Genomic DNA, 18,866 nt, shown 5'->3' with positions numbered 1-18,866 from the left:
AAATATATCAAATATCTATAACTTGAAGCAAAATATTATATGTATTTGTTGTTATTACAAACAGGAAAACAGATCTGTTTCTAAAGCCCGGTAAAATACATTTTATATTTTCCTATAATATTTTCTAAGTAAATGTCTACATTTCAGTCATTTAGGCCAATGAATAAAATAGCCTGGCACAGTCTTATGTATACCCTACCTAGCCAACGGTTTAACTAGAGGTTGAATGATGACAAAGTAGAATAGAGAAAGGAATTTTTAATTGCGTCAAAGAGACAAAACCCGACCAAAGATAGAAAACAACTGAAAGCCACCTCTGGGTCTTTAACGCATCAGTAAAATCCCAAACCCGGAGGTGGACAACAGCTAGCCCCTAAACGATATTGTATACTAGTTCAGCAAAATGAATGCCGCACTTGTCTTTGAAACATGCAAATGCGCAAATCTCAAATTCAAAAATTAAATACCCCAAAGGGTGACTGGGAAATAGAAATACGGTTCCCATTGGTCTTTCTCCGACCAGCAGCAACCTTCAAAGTGGTGGTCCATTTGGCTGTGCAAGTGAACAAGTACGGAGCCACTTCCGGTCAGACATGTTATACTCGTGCACAAAAACTGTCTTACTCTTTATAATTGCACATTAATAATCCTTGCAACAACTATTTCAAGGGTCCGTAGGTGGCCTGTTGTAAGGATAAATTTCTTTTCCTATCCAATATACTCTCATATTTCCAGGAACGTTATCCCGACGGCCTCTATTACAGGACCTATCTATATTATATATTTGTTGATTTGTTCTCGTCCTGAATGTACATGAAAAATATAACACTTGTCGTTAAGCACACAGATTCAATATTTATTTTGTCACGAAATGTTGTGTTTAACTAACTTAAATTGTATGATATTCAAGATTAATTAAAAAAATTCTCTATTTTGATTGATAGGTAATTTCAGTTTGAAGTATGTACCAGATTTCATGACATGGAGCATAAGACTTGGTGCATACAGTAGCAACTAGACTGTTGTCACATGTTAAGCTTCTGTTAAGAACATTATTGTTTAACAAAAACTATTTCCTTATTTTAAATTCATTATTCCTAAAAAAATGTTCACTGTCTGACGAAATCTATTTTATAAAAACAATGTTCTCACATTTTTTAATGACGTGGAAATGTATTTATGCTATATATGATCCTCCGACACCGTGTTCAACACCACACACTGGGTGCTGACTACGTGCATAGTAACGAACAAAACATCAAAGAAAATATAAATTAATGGTGAAAATGATAACAGAACTTCATAAATTCCATGCATTTAAAGGATTTTTCCAAACTAACCTTCATCAGGAACACACGAAGCTGATTATTTAAAAGTCATTGTAATGGCCTGACCATTAAGTATAACCACGATTGGGCTCAAGCAATAAGACTATCAGGTGCTGACAATTTATTCTCAAACCAATCTAACAAATGGTAAAAAGCTGAAAATACAAAATAAAATACAATTTTACAATGTGTTCAATTAATGTTATAATGTATGGATGTCAAGTGTAGACTATAGCAAAGTTCATAGAACGCGAAATAAGGCTGCAGTTATTAAAGGTGAAGTTTCCAGTATGTCACGGATAAAGAGTTCAATTATGTGAAGAACGATTTGAAGGCATCAAATACAAAGTTATAAATGTAACTCATTCTGTGGTTATCCACGAATTGTGTCCTTGATGACGTTTGTACTTCTCCGGTTCTGGAATGACCTTGCAATATTCAGTTCGAGATACGTGTTAGAAAGGGAGAGGTAACGATGATACGATGTTTAAAGTTCTTACAAGCTCTTATAAGGTTAAAGATGAATAATCCTAAACTGGAACACATAAACAGATTAAGAATATAATCAAACCGAACTATATAAATTGAAGAAAGGCGTAACAGAATACTCCCCGTCTGATATCTTTCTGATATCACTATTCCATAAATTAATCGCATATGAATATAAGATAAATAAATAAATCCCAACATAAATTGAATATGTACAGGTGAAATGTCCACTATTGGTCGTGTGAGAAATATCAGGTCTCAACTTACGACTTTTCACTATAACGTTTCCTGTACTTGGTCCTCGTCCGATTTGGCGAAATGTCACATTTTTGTGAGTCTCAGACGAAATTAATCGTCTCGTCCTAACGTTCCATCCTGCGGATCTAGTCGCTCTATATGTTAAGTGGCGTCTTCGATGTTTGATTTTGTCGTTGTAATGACCAACAAAAGGTGTTACTTTGTGATGATGTCCAGATAAGACCACCGGTTCCTTTTCACTAATATTCAAGTCAGACTTGACGATACTGCTTCCTACTCGGAGTAGAAGTTGATTGTTCAAAGGCAGATTGAGATTGGCAATCGGTCCTTCTTTCGGAATAGGTTTGTGAATGCGACTGATTTCCTCTCCATGAACTTCAGGTCTTGTTGATTTCGGAATGACATTTCTTTATCCATAGAATTTTCTATAGAAGTCACAGATTTTTCTTTTAGTGACACGAGTGCTGTCCCTTTAGAGAAATTCGTGAGTTTACCAGGCTTGGAACTAGGTCCAGTACACTCAAGGAATTTTGAATTAAAGTATTGGTCGTTATCCTGAACAACAATTTTATTCTTGTCCTTGAAGGCTATTTCCGGTCTTGTTCTGGTTCCGTGATTGAAACGTTAGTTATCTTCGTGTTGACTTTAAGCGGACCAGTTTGCTTGTCAATGTATGTATTTCCAATTATGACCCAACCAAGTTTTAACTTTTGGGCAAATGGAGTTCTTGATGATCCTAGGCGTTGTTCAAGGACATGGTATGCTTCTATAAGGTCTTTTCCAATTAGCAGTTGTATTTTGTACTTTTCCTCTATTGGTGGAATGCTTCCTCTGAGTTCTTTTAAATGAGGATGATGCATTGTAACTTCAGGAGTCGGGATCTCGTCCCGTTTATTGTGAATATTATTACATTCAATTAGTGTAGGCAGATCAAATTGTACGTCACTATGTACAGATTTGATGATGAAATCTCTTCCTCTTTTCCCGGAAGTAGCTACTCTGCCGGAGCATGTTGTTAGAGAGTATTTTTCCGGTTTTTCCCGTACGTCGAACAGACTGAAGAATTCAGGCGAGGCAAGAGACCGGTTGCTTTGGTCGTCAATAATGGCGTACATCCTGCTAATTTTGTCTGTCCTGTCCTTGTGGTACACATCCACGGGTAATATCTTGGCACTAGATTTCTCACTCTTATGATCCCTTTAGATCTCTGTGCAGGTCGAACTCACAGAGGTTAACTTTGTTTCAGCTGACTCTGTCTGCTCCCCGCCGTAGATTATTCCAGGCGAATTACCTTGAGAAATGGTGTGTGGTTGCACCCTTGTTATGTATAGTACAGTAGCGTGTCGTTGACTTCCACACTCATTACAACTGATACTTGCGTTGCAGTCCCGACTTCTGTGTGTGGTTGACTCACAGCACTTGAAGCAAACATTATTTTGTCTTAACAGTTCCTTGCGTTCTTCAATTGATTTGGCTCGGAACGCTCGGCATTCGTTCAAGGAATGCTTTGTCTTGTGTAGGATACACAGATCTTGTTGTTGACTGCTGTCTTCAGGTTGCTGTTCAACAGCCGTCATATGGACGTTGACTTTAGAGTACGTCTGAGGTGTGAACCTTGGTGCAGCACCTTTTGTATTTGGTGTGACTTTTGACCCAAAGATGAAACCAGGATCGTTCTTAATTTTACTTATTTCCCTGATAAAGGCAGAGAATTCTGTGAAAGACGGAAAGGCAACTTCGTGTCTAGACTTGTATCTCGAAGCCCTTGTTATCCACTTTTCTTGGGAGTCCGTATGGTAGTTTTTCCACAATAGGATTTATCCCTGACGAAGAGTCGAAATAAGCTAGCAAACATCCCAGCTTGGGATTTTCTTTGTGATACTCTATTTCTTAGATAATATCTGACAAATCGTACAGGAGTGAGTTGTCTTTATTTGTTAGTGTTGGAAACTTGGCAAGTTTGTTGACGAGAGACGCCTCCAACATTATTGGAGCACCATATCGGTCGTCCAGTCTCTCCCATAGTCTGTGTAGGTCCCTTGTTGGGTTGTTGGCATTTGATGCCCTTATACTCATGGCATGTTTGGCAGACTCTGGTCCAAGCCATTTAATAAGTAGGTCTATCTGTTCCGAGTCTGAAACTTGTAATTCATTTATGACGTTTTTAAAACTGGCTTTGCATGTATGAAAGGATTCTGCCTGGTCGTTAAAACTTGTTAGCCGGGAGAACAGCAGGTCCTTGCGTAGGAGAAATCTGGTTATCTCTAACGTAGGATTGATTTGTTGCAGGTGTGCAGAAGGGGTTTCTTCTATAACGCCTTGTTTTTAGTGCGAGACGGGGATCTCTTCTATAACGCCTTGTATTTGTTGTGAGACAGGGATCTTTGCTGAAACGCCCTGTTTTGCTATGCCAGTAACTGTTCCCAGATCTGGGAATACATTAACTTCTGCTGACTTAGCATGTGCCGGTAAGACAGCAGGTGTCTGTGACGGCAAGTTCAATGCCACGGATGGTACGAACTCAGGTGCTTCATTACTTAGCTTTACAGGAGTTTGTTTTTCCTTAGAGGGCCTGTCACTTTCTGTTCGGCGGTTGGTACAGGATGTTTGTTGAAATCTTGCACCCGTTTGAGCGGGTCTTCTGTCTCATTAAGAAGATCGTCCAACGCTTGACTGTCATCGTATTCTAGGATACGAGCCTCGGCTTCTGCGGCTGCAGCGTCTCTTCGTGCTTCGAGAAGGTTTAACTTGGCTTTCAGCTTGGCCTTTTCCCGGCTTACACGTGCGGCCTCCTGTTGCATTTGAGCCTTCCTGCGTATGGCCTCTTGCTCATGTTCCATTTCAGCCTTTTTACGTGTGGCTTCCTGTTCAATTATAGCCTTTTTACGTGCGGCCTCTTGCTCCATTTCAGCCTTTTTGCGTGCAGCTTCTTGCTCCATTTCAGTTTGTCTGATCAGGGCTTGTTCCTCTAACATTTCCTCCTGTTGTAGGATAAATGCATGTTGTTCGACAAAGGCTATTTTTGATTTATCAGCCTCTGCTTTGGCACGCTTCCTCCGTGCTAGGCTTGACATGTCAGACACGTTAGAGCTGCCGCTATGTGAGGTTTTCTTACTCTTTGAGGTCTTTGTTTTAGTAGATTTAGCCTTTGTCAGGTCGAGACGATGTTCGTGCAATGTTTCTATTGCCAGGTCCACTTTGGACAGTCGAATATCCAACGTGAGATTACATGCGTCTATGTCCTGTAGACTGTCTAATGTTCTTGTCCTTTTTAGAAAGTTCAGGTACTCATCTGTGAGCCTACGATAATTCGTACAGGCTTTTACAAGGTTATCCTGGGCGTGGTGACTTCCAATAACTGGGATTCTACATCTGACCAGAGGGCGTCTAGATCCTGACAGAACTTGTCACGTTTTTCTGTGAAAACTCCTTTACCCTTTTCCGTGATCACGTACTCGCTTAGTCTCGGGATTTTCATCTAAATGTGTGGTATAAGACGGATTTTCTACTAATTCTTCAGGGACATCTCCCTCTGCCTCTACCTCGTCTTGCTGTTCCGTGTGACTTGGATCCATGATGGCTCAACGTTGTTGGTTTGCTGCCAAAACACAAGCTATGTTGCGTAGTGTCAATGTAACAGCTACGAACGATGCTCCGTTGTATTTTCTAGTCAGGATATGTGTAGAGTTGTTGTCAATTTACTGTACGTCAAGGGATGACGCGTTGGTTGTAGCTGTAGAACTGACATGGAGTGGCGTAATCTGTGAGACACAACAGGCAAGTTGTAGACTTTTTACTGTAATGGCCTGACCATTAAGTATAACCACGATTGGGCTCAAGCAGTAAGACTATCAGGTGCTGACAATTTATTCTCAGACCAATCTAACAAATGGTAAAAAAGCTGAAAATACAAAATAAAATACAATTTTACAATGTGTTCAATTAATGTTATAATGTATGAATGTCAAGTGTAGACAATAGCGAAGTCCATAGAACGCAAAATAAGGCTGCAGTTATTAAAGGTGAAGTTTCCAGTATGTCACGGATAAAGAGTTCAATTATGTGAAGAACGATTTGAAGGCATCAAATACAAAGTTATAAATGTAACTCACTCTGTGGTTAGCCACGAATTGTGTCCTAGATGACTTTTGTACTTCTCCAGTTCTGGAATGATCTTGCAATATTCAGTTCGAGATACGTGTAAGAAAGGGAAAGGTAACGATGATACGATGTTTAAAGTTCTTACAAGCTCTTATAAGGTTTACGATGAATAATCCTCCTAAACTGGAACACATAAACAGATTAAGAATATAATCAAACGAACTATATATATTGAGGAAAGGCGTAACAGAATAGCCATAAATGTGGTAGAAGTTGTATTACCTACAAGTAATAGAACGACGTACAAGGTCTACTTTGTCTGAAGTTTTAGAAACCTTACTTTCTCAATAAAAGAGGGACGAAAGATACCAGAGGGACAGTCAAACTCATAGATCGAAAATAAACTGACAACGCCAAAAAAAAGTACAGATGACAAAACATAGAAAACTAAAGACTTAGCAATTTATCAGTTTATAAATGGACAACTTGAGGAACGTTTGTTATAAAGCATGCCTACCGAATTACTGACTTGTGAGTGTAGCATAAATCCTCTATTGTATGAATGGGACGGTAATATCAATTACCAATCACTACAAATCATAAGTAGACATCAAAGTGCTTTGTAATTTCAGATGCTACTCCACAAAAATCAAACGTATGCACAATTCTTGCATCATCCCCATTTTTCGCGGTGTTCGTGTTGCTTAGTCTTGAGTTTTCTATTTGGTGTTTTGTACTATATTTTGTCTGTTAGTCTTTTTCTTTGTTAGCCATGACGTTGTCGGGTTATTTTCGACTTACGAGTTTGAATGTCCCTTGTATCTTTCGGCTCTCTTAAACATGCATTGGTCTCCGTTAGAAACGAAATTATTTTCTCTTGTTATAAATGGCTTTAATAAGTGATACTGAATATCTGCCACCTTATCAATTGGTTGACCTCTAGGTAAGGTTATGGGTATACATTATGTATCCAAACTGTAGACTTCCTGAGTGGGAAAATGTCCAGCCAATACAATCCAGTGGTTATTATTCTCATCGCCAGTCACGAATATCCACTTAGACGACGACATAATGTAGTGCAAGATTATGATTATAAATCCACGCACTGTCAAAATGAGACTTTGGGTGCAACATACGCCTTCAAAACAATAAAGGGTCTAGATGGTGGAGTGTTCTAGGTTGTTCAACCATTATATCAATAGCATGTTGGAGGTGCGTTCGACTTTTAGTTTTAATTAACTAGGTTCGTCATAACAAGTAAAAAGTGCATGCCTGTAAGATACGTCAACTCGCTCCTAAACTGGCGTGATGTCATCTAATCATCTTGTCATCCAGAAAATGTTCCTAGATATCTGAGCCTGTCTCTATGGACTATCAATCCGAATTTAACATTGTGTTCCTACTACCGTTCTTCTGGTGTCCAAATCTGCTGGATTTTCATCTTAAACATTTCTGAATTGTCATTGTCAAAAATAGCTTTATCTTCATCCTCAAAATTAATTGTGAAATAAACTGCCAATTGTGAATAACGTTACGTTTCATGTACGTGGGAATCGGGGTACTGGCGTTGTTTATCATCTTAATAACGTGTTATAGTATTCTTTTATTTGTCTTCATGAAAATTATTTATGTCTATTTTTGGTGATATTCATTTGGCGTGGCTCTGTACTTATACATCCCGATATTGTGCTGTCATGGTAAATGTTTTTCGTGTCTTTCATATTATGCTTATGTGCTTTGTGTATACGCCTTATTGTGTGTGGTTTTTTTTTGTGTGTACATATTTGACATTTTGACCTATTATGTCCGTTTGTTTTGTTCAATAGAATTATAAGCAACTTGCATACAAGCGAGAGGTTTAGCTGGCTATAAAACCAGGTTGATTCACAAAATTTTCTACAATCCCCAAGGGTGACTGGGGAAAAGAAATATGGTCACTACAGGTCTTCTTCCGACCGGCAGTAGAACCCTTGCTAAAGTGGGGCGTCCGTTTGGTTGTGCGGGATGTACAAGTACGGAGCCACGTCCGGTCAGAATGGGGACATTAAATCCGATGCCTCGTGTAGAGAACGTGCGACGCTCTCTGCACGTTAAGAACCCTTGCAACAACTCTTTGAGGGGTCCGTAGGTGACCTGTTGCAAGGCAAAATGTCTGTCCCTATCCAATTTATCCTCATTTTCAGTGGCAGTCTAAATTTCCCCGACCTTCTCCTCGGACGGCCTACATTACAGGACATACCTATTGTATTTATTGTTAATTTGTTCTCGTCCTGAATATGCATGAAATATTTGCCACTGGACGTTAAGCAACCAACAATCAACCAATTTTCTTCATAAGAAAATGCATGTACCAAGACAGGAATATGATAGTTGTTGATTCGTTTCCCATTTGATGACGGAATGTTTTTTTTTTATGTTCCTAGGAGTTCGGTATTTTACTTGTGAATGTAGACGAAATGACTGACGATTTTTTTAAAATGATTACATTTGTCCTAGTAAGACTAATTTGGTGTGCATGATGTACAAGTACGCACCAACGTCTGGTCAGAATGGAGACGGTTAATCCGATTCCTCGTGCAGTCCAAGTGCCATGCTCATTGCATGGTCTGATCTTTGGTATAACTCGAGTGGATGGTCCGTAGTTTGTATGTTGTTAGGCCAAATGTGTCCTTCTATCCAACATTCCTTTGTTTTCCAGTGAGAGTCTCAAGTCTAACCGATTTTCATCGTCGATGGTCTATTCTATTATTGGTATTTTTTCTCATCCTCAACATGCAAGAAATATGTTCCACTGGACGTCAATCTAGTTTACTGCAGCTTTATAATTAATCCATTACATATATACGGATTCACCTTCACTACGTCCTCCTCTTTAAACAATAAAAGGGTAAATTAGCAAGGCATGTACTTGATCTACACATTGTGGGTCAAGATATAAATACATGTACAATGTACTCTCCTTAAGTGAGTTATAGTTTCTCTCGCCGTTTACCCGCGCTTTATTGATTTTTTTTTCACTTTGAAATCACAATGCGCCAACAAAAGGCGACGGCCATCGTACTGCTTTGTTTTAATTAGACAGTCCGAGTACTCTGGCCCGTACTAGTTCTAAGTTGGCTACAATATGATAGCGTTGGATGGTAATTAAACCTACGTACACATATGTCCGTAAAAACCAAAGTTGTTAAAAAGAGTCCACAAGCACCCTCTCTAAAGTCCAAAAAAAGGCCCAAAAAATGATATACCCCCACACGCATCGGGCCCTTTGCAACGTCCCCTCCAGGCTTAGAGGTTGTAGACTGGACTTTCATTCCCTAAACCTGCCTATTTTTTTCTCTCCGTACTGCCAGACATCGCTTGCGTGCGACGCCCTCAAGAGAACAAGTAGGATTCCGTTTGTGAATCTGTTTGGTTTTGGCCCCTGACGTCCAAGATGCCTGGGAGTCGGCAGATAGATGCACCTTCTTGGCTTTCTTAGCCAGATCGTTCATCAATTTCTCCTTGCGCTTATGTGTATGCGTACAATTGGCCATTGGTGCGGTCCCCCAACGGCCTCCACTTATATCTAATATTTTCCTTGTTCATATATTCTGTAATAGGTAGAAAAACCGGTTAATCACCGATGAATACTTCCCCTGGCTACTCGTACCAGCGAAATAACCGACGGGTGGAAATCTTAATGTTAAGACACACAGACACACACATACATAGACATACTTACACATACACACATGCATATGCACACATTTAACACACATATATTCACACATATACATACACAATCACATACAAAACTACACATACACAAACACATACATGTTTGTACGAGTATGTGCATGCATGCATGTGTGTGGGTGTGTGTGAACTGTGTGTATTATGTGGATATATCGTTTTGAATACTGTTTGTAGTTTTGTGTAGGCATTAACATTAAACTTACCTATTTCTTCCACATCCAGCCTAGTCCTGGTTTGGACTTTATTGCGAATCTGCTTACTGAGTAGCTTGATGTCTTCCTTGAATCGTAACGCTTTCCCTACTCCCTTCTTTAGAATCCCTTGCCTGACCAAATGCCCGACAAACATTCCAACCGAACTCTAATAGGAACGTGCAGTTCCCGGTGCATGGTCTTTTAAGAATTCATGTAGCCAATCATTAAGTTTGTCCAGACAGAAAAGTTCCTTCATCTTTCTTTTCTTTGATAGGTCACCCCAGACATGCCACACCTGGTACGCATGTTGCAATGTTTGATCTCTTTATGCTCAAAATAATACTCTTCTTTTTCATCGTGATCTGAACTTTCCTCAGCTTTTTTCTTTATTTCATCCGATGATTCTTCATTACTATCCTCAGTGATTTCCATTGAGCTTTCGTCTGAACTATTCTGTTCTGAACTAATCTCCTCTGAACTATTCTCAGATTCCTGAGTGTCCAAATCTAGTTTGTTGGAGTTTTCATCTGAACTAATTACAACAATTCCCTCCTTTTCTAACTTTGTGTTCACTGTGATCTTATTGTATATAGCTTCTGAATCTATTGGTTCTTTCTTAACTGGGACGGGCTCGTCCTCCGAGCTTATTATTGTATTATGAATTTTGTCCTCTTCTTTGATTTTCTTTTTAATGTGTTGTCTCTTTCTCCCAGGAACCTCCAATGTTGAAGGAATAGCTACGGCTCTCATCTTCAGTCTTTTACTTTGAAACGAATTTCTAGGGACTTTGTGTTTTCTTACCAAATGATCAGTAAGTCTGTCTACTACAGCAACAGTCTTTGTATGGGCATTTTTTCACTAGATAGCCCTTTTTGCTGCGCATTAAGTCTGTTTGGCAGACATGAAATTGCGTGGATATCTTAAATGTCTCCATATGTTTATTACACTTTTGTGACAAAGCGGACATTCTTGAGGCTCCCGCAATCGTTTGGTCTCTTTTTTTCTGGGTGTGGTTTGTTGTTGTTTTGACAAGAGCTAAGCCCCGTGGTGTTTTTTTCTTTTTCTGAGTTGGATTTTCTTCTCTTCTCCTTTTACTTGCTGGTTGGGTAGGTGCATCATCATCATCTGTAGTGTCTGTCTCTTGAGGTCTTTTTCTCTTTTTTTGAGTTGGATTTTCTTCCCTTCTCTTTTTACTTGCCGGTTTGGTGGGTGCATCATCATCATTTGTAGTGTCTGTCTCTTGAAGTATTTTTTTCTTTTTCTGAGTTGATTGTGAATGATTATCTTTTCCTTTCTTTTTTGAACTTGCATCTTGTGTCGGTGCTAATTTATCACAGTCACTCATCTTATCCTCCGTATCGTCGAACGGGTTCCACTCCGACTCACTACTAGTCTCTTGTTTCGACTGAACCCTTGATGCCTTTTTAAGAATCTTCCGATCCGGTTGTTTTTTTGGGTGAGATTTTTTGGCAACAGCTAAGCCACGAACTAGATTTTTCTTTTTCTGAGTTGGATTTTCTTCTCTTTTCTTTTTTCTAGAACTTCCTGGTTGTGTAGGTGCATCATCATCATCTGTAGTAACTGTCTTTTGAGGTATTTTCTTCCTCTGAGAATAAGCACACATTCAATTTCTGTGTTGTCTTTGACCTAGTGGATTGTGGGGTGCTAGCAATAAAATCAGGATCCGACGATGAATCACTTTCCTGAAAGTGCAAACATGTTACTTTAATTTTAACCTTCGATTATCAAATATGGTGTAAATACCTAAAATTGGACACCGAATACTCAGAATTTCGCACAATTTTGATAGTTTTTGTTAACTTTCTATACGGTATTTGGTAACTTTGAAACCAAACACCGCACAAACATGAACGGTAAATGGTAACTTTGTAGCGGTATTTGGTAACTTTCTTTACGGTAATTGGTAATGAAAATGTTAGATATCAAATATGAACGCATGGAAATTGGTAAATTTTCATACTTCAACGAATACAAATAGATAATGGAACTTTCTGAACACTAAAATTTGCGTGTACTATCTTGCACAATACATACACTCTAATGTTAAAATGAAAAAATATGTAAAACCTACAAATCAAACAGACAATAGACAATAACCGAAATATGTACATTTTTTTAAATGACTGATATGCTTCTCTTGTAGTATTAATATATTTAAAGGGCCTTTTGAAATATCATTTTCATTTCTATGAGGTTAAACGTAACATTAGCACATGAGATCAACTCGGTTTATCATAGGGTTCGTTTTCTTTATATTTTTCTATATTGTTTTTTATTTGTTCTATTGTTTGTCGTTTCGTTGTATTTGCCCATGGGATTGTCAGGGTTTTTTTTCTCAACTTATGAGTTTGAATATCCCTTTTGTATTTTTCATCTCTCTATAAACATCTTTATTAAATAAAATCTGAAGATGTAGGAAGTGTTTTTTGAAAACTCATTTGAACAAATTTTACTATCATATTCTCAGACATTTGAAAATTGTTTAATTAATTCTATTCTTTTATTCAATATTTCTCACTATTTTTAACCAATGCCAAAATTGATTTGACAATGTTGCTCCTATCAACAGGGTTAGGGTTAAGGGGAGGGTGAGGGTTAGGGCCAGCGGCGCGAGGTCGTCCAACCTATGTCGGAAAGTCTCGGTTTGTCGGCAAATAGCGGAGGTCCCCCCGAAAAAATAAATACCCACCGCAGATTGATGTTATTTTTTCGATTCAGCCTATTTGCAATATTTTGAGACATCCGTGAGGCTACCTCATTGTCATTGGTGACTGACTTCTACAGCAGTTTTCCTGCAAAAGATGGAGCATTCTGTGGAAATCTTTCGTGTCTGTAATACACCTTTATCTAGGGCATATTCTGGTAAAAGGTCTAAACTGTCACTCTTTCAGAAGTTCTTGAAACTTGACGTTGAAAGTCCCGAAAATGATCACACACAAGTCGATTTTTATCGCGTCAAACTATTGCAAAAGAATAAAGAAAGTAGGAAAATCTCGCGTATTGGTTGGACAATCTCAAATTAATGAGATCATCCTTTTTTCGCAATACATTCTGACCAATTCGCGAGATTTCCCTACTTTCTTTATTGTTTTGCAATAGTTTTAGTTTCCTTTGAAGATTTATTATGGATACACCCTTTATTAACTTTACCTGTCAAGCAGACATCCTGAAACCATTCAGCATTCGTAATATTGAACATAAAGTTTTGTCACAATCAAGTATTAGGTTTGACTTTGATGGTTTTAGGAGTTATTCTTTGATTTGGTAAATAGTATGGTCGACTTTGACCAATTTATGGGCAATACGACGGGTGCCGCATGCGAGGCAGGACATGCTTACCCTTACGGAGCACCTGGTGTCACTTCCAGTTTTTAAAGGGAGTTCGTATTGGTCCATGCTTTAGTTTTTAGTGTTGTTTTCTTGTTTTGATGTTTGTACTTGTTCATATATTACGTCTTTTGTCGTGGATATACCACTACTGTCTAGTGTCTTTGTTTATTCCAATCAGTATTTTCTACTTTTACAACAACTTCAAACTTGTAAATTCGGTCATATCTTAGGGTTAGAGAATTTACATGAACCAATGGCTTTTTGTTTGGTAATGTCTAAGGGTTAGAGTAGTGACGTCTACCAATGTTCTTTTCATTTACTTCGACCTATCACCGGTTTTGAACCACTGGATAATACGGCGGGTGTCGCATGCGGAGCAGGACATGCTTACCCTTTCGGAGCACCTGATGTCACTATCGGTTTTTATGAGAGTTCGTATTGTCCAGGCTTTAGTTTTAAGTGTTGTTTTCCTGTCTGTTTCCATGTTTGTATTTGTCTCTTCTTTTTTTGCATTTGGTTTTGCCGTTCTTTTTACATTGTGACTTTTTGATTTATGCCTCTGTTCTGTTACGTCGATGCCCCCCAAGGGTGACTGGGGAATAGAAGTATAGTCACCATTGGTCTTCCTCCGACCGGCAGTAAAACCCTTGCTAAAGTGAGGCGTCCGTTTGGCTGTGCGGGATGTACAAATTTGCAGCCACGTCCGGTCAGAATGGGGACGTTAAATCCGATGCTTCGTGTAAAGAGAGTGCCACGCTCTTTGCTCGTTAAGAACCCTTGCAACAACTCTTTGAGGAGTCCGTAGGTGACCTGTTGCAAGGCTAAATTTCTGTCCCTATCCAATAAACCCTCATTTCCAGTGGCAGTCTAAATTTCTGTCCCTATCCAATAAACCCTCATTTCCAGTGGCAGTCTAAATTTCTCCGACCTTAATCCCTTAATCTATTACAGATCCTACCTATTGTATTTATTGTGAACTTGTTCTGAATATGCATGAAATATTTGCCACTGGACGTTAAGCAACCAACAATCAATCAATCTTCTGCTTTTACGTATTGTGTCCACTGATGTATCCACTTTGTTTTTATTGAGGCAATTTAGAGCTTGCTGCATGATGTGGGGTTTCCCGCCTGTTGAAGATCGTGTGGCAACCTCTAGATGTATGTTTTATCGAGCGGAAACTTTGGAGATGGGAGATTGTCTCCTTGACATTAACTCCATATCCGTTCTTGTTCATATCAAATCTTATTTCAAAATGTGCTGTTTTTTCTTTCGAGTACATAAATTCAAATTAATTTAATGGATATCTAAAAAAAAACTATTGCTTTCTACTAATTTTATTAAGATATAACAAGGTAGACGGAGAAGTTACTTGGACATTATGTTTTCAGACATTACTTGTCATAAAAATTTGTAGTAGACTACGTTACCACATCCGAAACAAAATTAAAACGCAAACCGTTCACGTAGACGGAGAAGCTACTTGGATATTGTTTGTTTTTCAATTTTTAGTTGGAATGTGGTAACGAAGTCTATCCACAATTTTGTTTTTTCGATACATGGGTCCAAGTTGATCCTTTAGTTCTAGTAAGAAGACCATTCCTTGTGGAGTACTTTGTAGGTGTGCGTTACTTCAGCTGTTGACAGTGATGTGTCATTGACAAATTTTTTACACAGGGAAATTATGGTTTCTGCTTGTTTTGTCGTAAAGGTTCTCCTAGCATTTTTTCCACTTTTGGTTGTGGAAGACGATTCGGTTTGTTCTTCTGTTTGTGTAACTGCCACTGGTAATGTATGTCCTCTAATTGGAATAACATTTACATCAAACTTTGATTGTTCCGATCTTTCTGTTGTGGTAGGCAATTTGGTTTGTTCCTCTGTTTGTGTAACTGCCACTGGTAATGTATGTCCTCTAATTGGAATAACATTTACATCAAACTGTGATTGTTCCGATCTTTCTGTTGTGGCAGGCAATTTGGTTTGTTCCTCTGTTTGTGTAACTGCCACTGGTAATGTGTGTCCTCTAATTGGAATAACATTTACATCAATCTGTGATTGTTCCGAGCTTTCGGTTGTGGTAGGCGATTTGGTTTGTTCCTCTGTTTGTGTAACTGAAATAACATTCACATCAAACTGTGATTGTTGCGAGCTTTCGGTTGTTGTGGAAGATTTGTTCTCCATATGAGGGAAAACCAGCTTTGTAATTGGAATGGCGGATTCTCGTATGTTGTAAATTTTATAGTACTGATCTGCTGTTGCAGGTCTGTGAGTCATGTGCCTATCCAATGATTCCCGGGACCAAAGGGCGGCAGCCCTGACTTTGGTGGAGATTGATTTGCGCAGTCTAGTTGCGTTGATGGGTTTATCGCTGTATTCTTTCCTCAAACGTTGCAGAGATTTGTTAATTAGGCTGCTTTTCATGGGATGTGCAAGAAATACGGAAGTATTGTCATTCAACTCGACCCCTGGCATTTCCTTCAAATATTGCAAGAAGAATTCGAACATTTTAAAGAGTTCATTTGTAAAAGCAAGGGCGGCTGGCCCTGATGTGGCAGTTTTGTGTTTATATACCTACAATAGAAATTCAATAAATTTACTGTAAGGGCACACATCAATTTTTAAGATAGTATTCTAATTATGTGGCATGTAGTGATCATTCTCGTGTTGAACGATTACATTCTTTCACTTCAGAATTTTTTCTGAACGTATTACTGCCATATATATTGCTTAAATGTTTGCTTTAACATTAACGTGATAATACTTTTTTGTCAATTCCATTTTGATTCCTAATGTAACTCATAGTTTGACATGGGAAAGCAACGTGTTTGTTCTGTATTTATTGATATTGTTTCCTTTGGTATACTACCTTTTTGCAATCAATATACCTACCATTACAACAACTCTTTCCTCTGAATTATGTGCCTTTTTAACTCTTCCAACAGTCTTCATTACAGAGTTCTGTATTGTAGTACATAGTAATAGGAAAGAATCTGAAATAGATGAGGCTTTGTCAGATTTCCTGAGACATGCACCACACCAAGCAGGTGGATTAAAGTACAAGGTATGATATTATTTATCAATCTTTAAAAAGGTAAAAATCTCTCGATACTGCTGACACTTCAGTTATAAATTCTAATAGTTAATGTGAGGAATGAAATGATATTTTTGATAGTTTTGAATAAATCATTTATTCAGATCAATGGTAAACACATCTTATATATATGGCAGTATCAACTGCTCAATCTTTTTAATGTAAATTATTTTTCAATCAACATGACTAGACAGACAATTTAAAAAAATTATACGTGTATTTTAGGTCTTAGCATTTTAACAAGCCTGAACCAATAGACTTCTGCTTTCTAAAAACTTGTGGATAATTATATAAATATGTTTTTTTTTCAGAAACCTGCCCCAGCTGATAACATACCACCATCTCAAGTGACTACACACCAACAGCCTCTATAGGAGGAGACATTTTTTTTTATCTAATATGTTTTATATTTGAATGTATATAAAACTTAATATTCTATTACTATATTTTCATTAAATGCCATAAATCCAAGACACAATTGATGAGTATTTCTGTCGAAAAGAGTTTTTCAAAATAATTTTGAGAACGGTATTTTTACTCCTGAAGTCAATGAAAGAAAAGTGGTGTAGTGTAGTTGCCAATGATACGATACAGTAATACAGTCTTTGTTTAAAAAAACACAAATTTTGAGGTTGAGGAGAAATGACCGTATCTTTATATAGTTGAAATTTGGTATTTAAAGCAGTATTTATCGAATTAAAACATAATCTGCAATAATTTGCTTTTCTTACATTTTTGTAATTGAGGTGCTTGAAATACTACCCATTGGTGGAGATGTTTTGTACATTTTGCTTGGGTTGTTGTCTCTTGGAGTTTGATACATTCCATGTTTCGATTCTTTATTCTATGTACATGTAGCAGGATTTTTATGAAGGGAAAATTGAGAGGTATCAGAATGTATAATATGCATAAAGATCTGAGCAGGTTATGTTTTACCAACATCCATATAACATATTAAGTATGTTACTGTTGAACGTTCTCACAACATCCAAGTAGGAACATTATCATAACCATCCTGGAACATTATTTTAACGTTCCAGAAACAATACTGCAGAACAATCTCACAACATCCCAGTAGAAACATTATTATAACCATCCTGGAACATTATTTCAATGTTCCTGGAACCCAACTCGGAGTCCACACTTTTACATCCTAGGAACGTTCTCTGAACAAAATTTAAACATTACTGGAACATTGTAGGAATGTTTTTGTGTTTTGTGGGTACAAATCCAATTAATTGGGATTGCTTATTTTTTCCATATGTCTTGAATATCTGCAGAAATAGTTTAAATTTAGAGACGTTCTTTCTTACTGACAAATATGAAAGTGTTAAGAGAAATATAATGCCAAGAACTCCATAAATAATTATGAGTTCACTAAACAGACAACGACAAAAAATTTTTTTTAAATGTGTTCCAAAACGTTTAACAAAAAATTGTTGAGCACAAATTTAAAAACATGTATGTTAGCAGAGCGGATTAAATATTACTATACTATCAAGTATCTATTGTACTTCAATAACTGTTAGTCCAGATTGTTTGTTATTGTTATAACTACAAACGTGAATTTTGTTTGTGATTATGGTAGAAGACTAATTGACTATTTATTTGGAGAATTTACGGGCTTTATCAATTTAATAGAGTCCCCAAGGGTGACTGGGGAATAGAAATATGGTCACTACAGGTCTTCTTCCGACCGGCAGTAGAACCCTTGCCAAAGTGGGGCGTCCGTTTGGCTGTGCGGGATGTACAAGTACGCAGCCACGTCCGGTCAGAATGGGGACGTTAAATCTGATGCCTCGTGTAGAGAGAGTGCCACGCTCTCTGCACGTTAAGAACCCTTGCAACAACTCTTTGAGGGGTCCGTAGGTGACCTGTTGCAAGGCTAAATTGCTGTCCCTATCCAATTTACCCTCATTTTCCAGTGGCAGTCTATATTTCCCCGACCTTCTTCCCGGACGGCCTACATTACATAACCTACCTATTGTATTTATTGTTAATTTGTTCTCGTCCTGAATATGCATGAAATATTTGCCACTGGACGTTAAGCAACCAACAATCAATCAATCAATCAATTTCATAGATGACGATGGTAAAGTATATTACTGGTAATATGTTTAAACGCTTTAATTGGGCTTGCTCATTTTTCCATATGTCTTGAATATCTTCAGAAATAGTTTAAATTTAATGACGTTCTTTCTTACTGACATTTTAAACTACACAGCGATCATGGTTAACCATCCATATTTATAAATGTCAATACAATTATCTGTAAAATTATTAATACTAAGATATTTTTTGTTATCCCCCCAGATATAT

General features: G+C 37.8%; 1 protein-coding gene across 1 annotated transcript; it reads right to left on the bottom strand.

Moving 5' to 3' along the window:
- Positions 1 to 1,418: 1,418 nt before the first annotated feature.
- LOC127732372 (nucleolar and coiled-body phosphoprotein 1-like) lies at positions 1,419 to 11,729 on the bottom strand. The gene is made up of 2 exons (XM_052241405.1): positions 11,201 to 11,729; positions 1,419 to 1,483 (listed from the first exon to the last, which is right to left on the bottom strand). The coding sequence occupies exons 1-2, from the start codon at positions 11,727 to 11,729 to the stop codon at positions 1,419 to 1,421; spliced, it is 594 nt and encodes a 197-aa protein (XP_052097365.1).
- Between the last annotated feature and the right edge of the window lie 7,137 nt (positions 11,730 to 18,866).

Source organism: Mytilus californianus, unplaced genomic scaffold (assembly GCF_021869535.1).
Source record: "Mytilus californianus isolate M0D057914Y unplaced genomic scaffold, xbMytCali1.0.p SCAF_24, whole genome shotgun sequence".
Taxonomy (NCBI): Eukaryota; Metazoa; Mollusca; class Bivalvia; order Mytilida; family Mytilidae; genus Mytilus; species Mytilus californianus.
Note: the sequence above shows the minus strand (reverse complement) of the source record. Positions and strands in the feature narration are given on the sequence as shown.

Coding starts and splice junctions, on each gene's coding strand:
- LOC127732372 (XM_052241405.1), bottom strand. CDS start 11,729: ATGTGTGCTTATTCTCAGAGGAAGAAAATACCTCAAAAGACAGTTACT. Junction 1,484..11,200: donor TGCACCTACCCAACCAGCAA/GTAAAAGGAGAA, acceptor TTGTATTTTCAG/CTTTTTACCATTTGTTAGAT.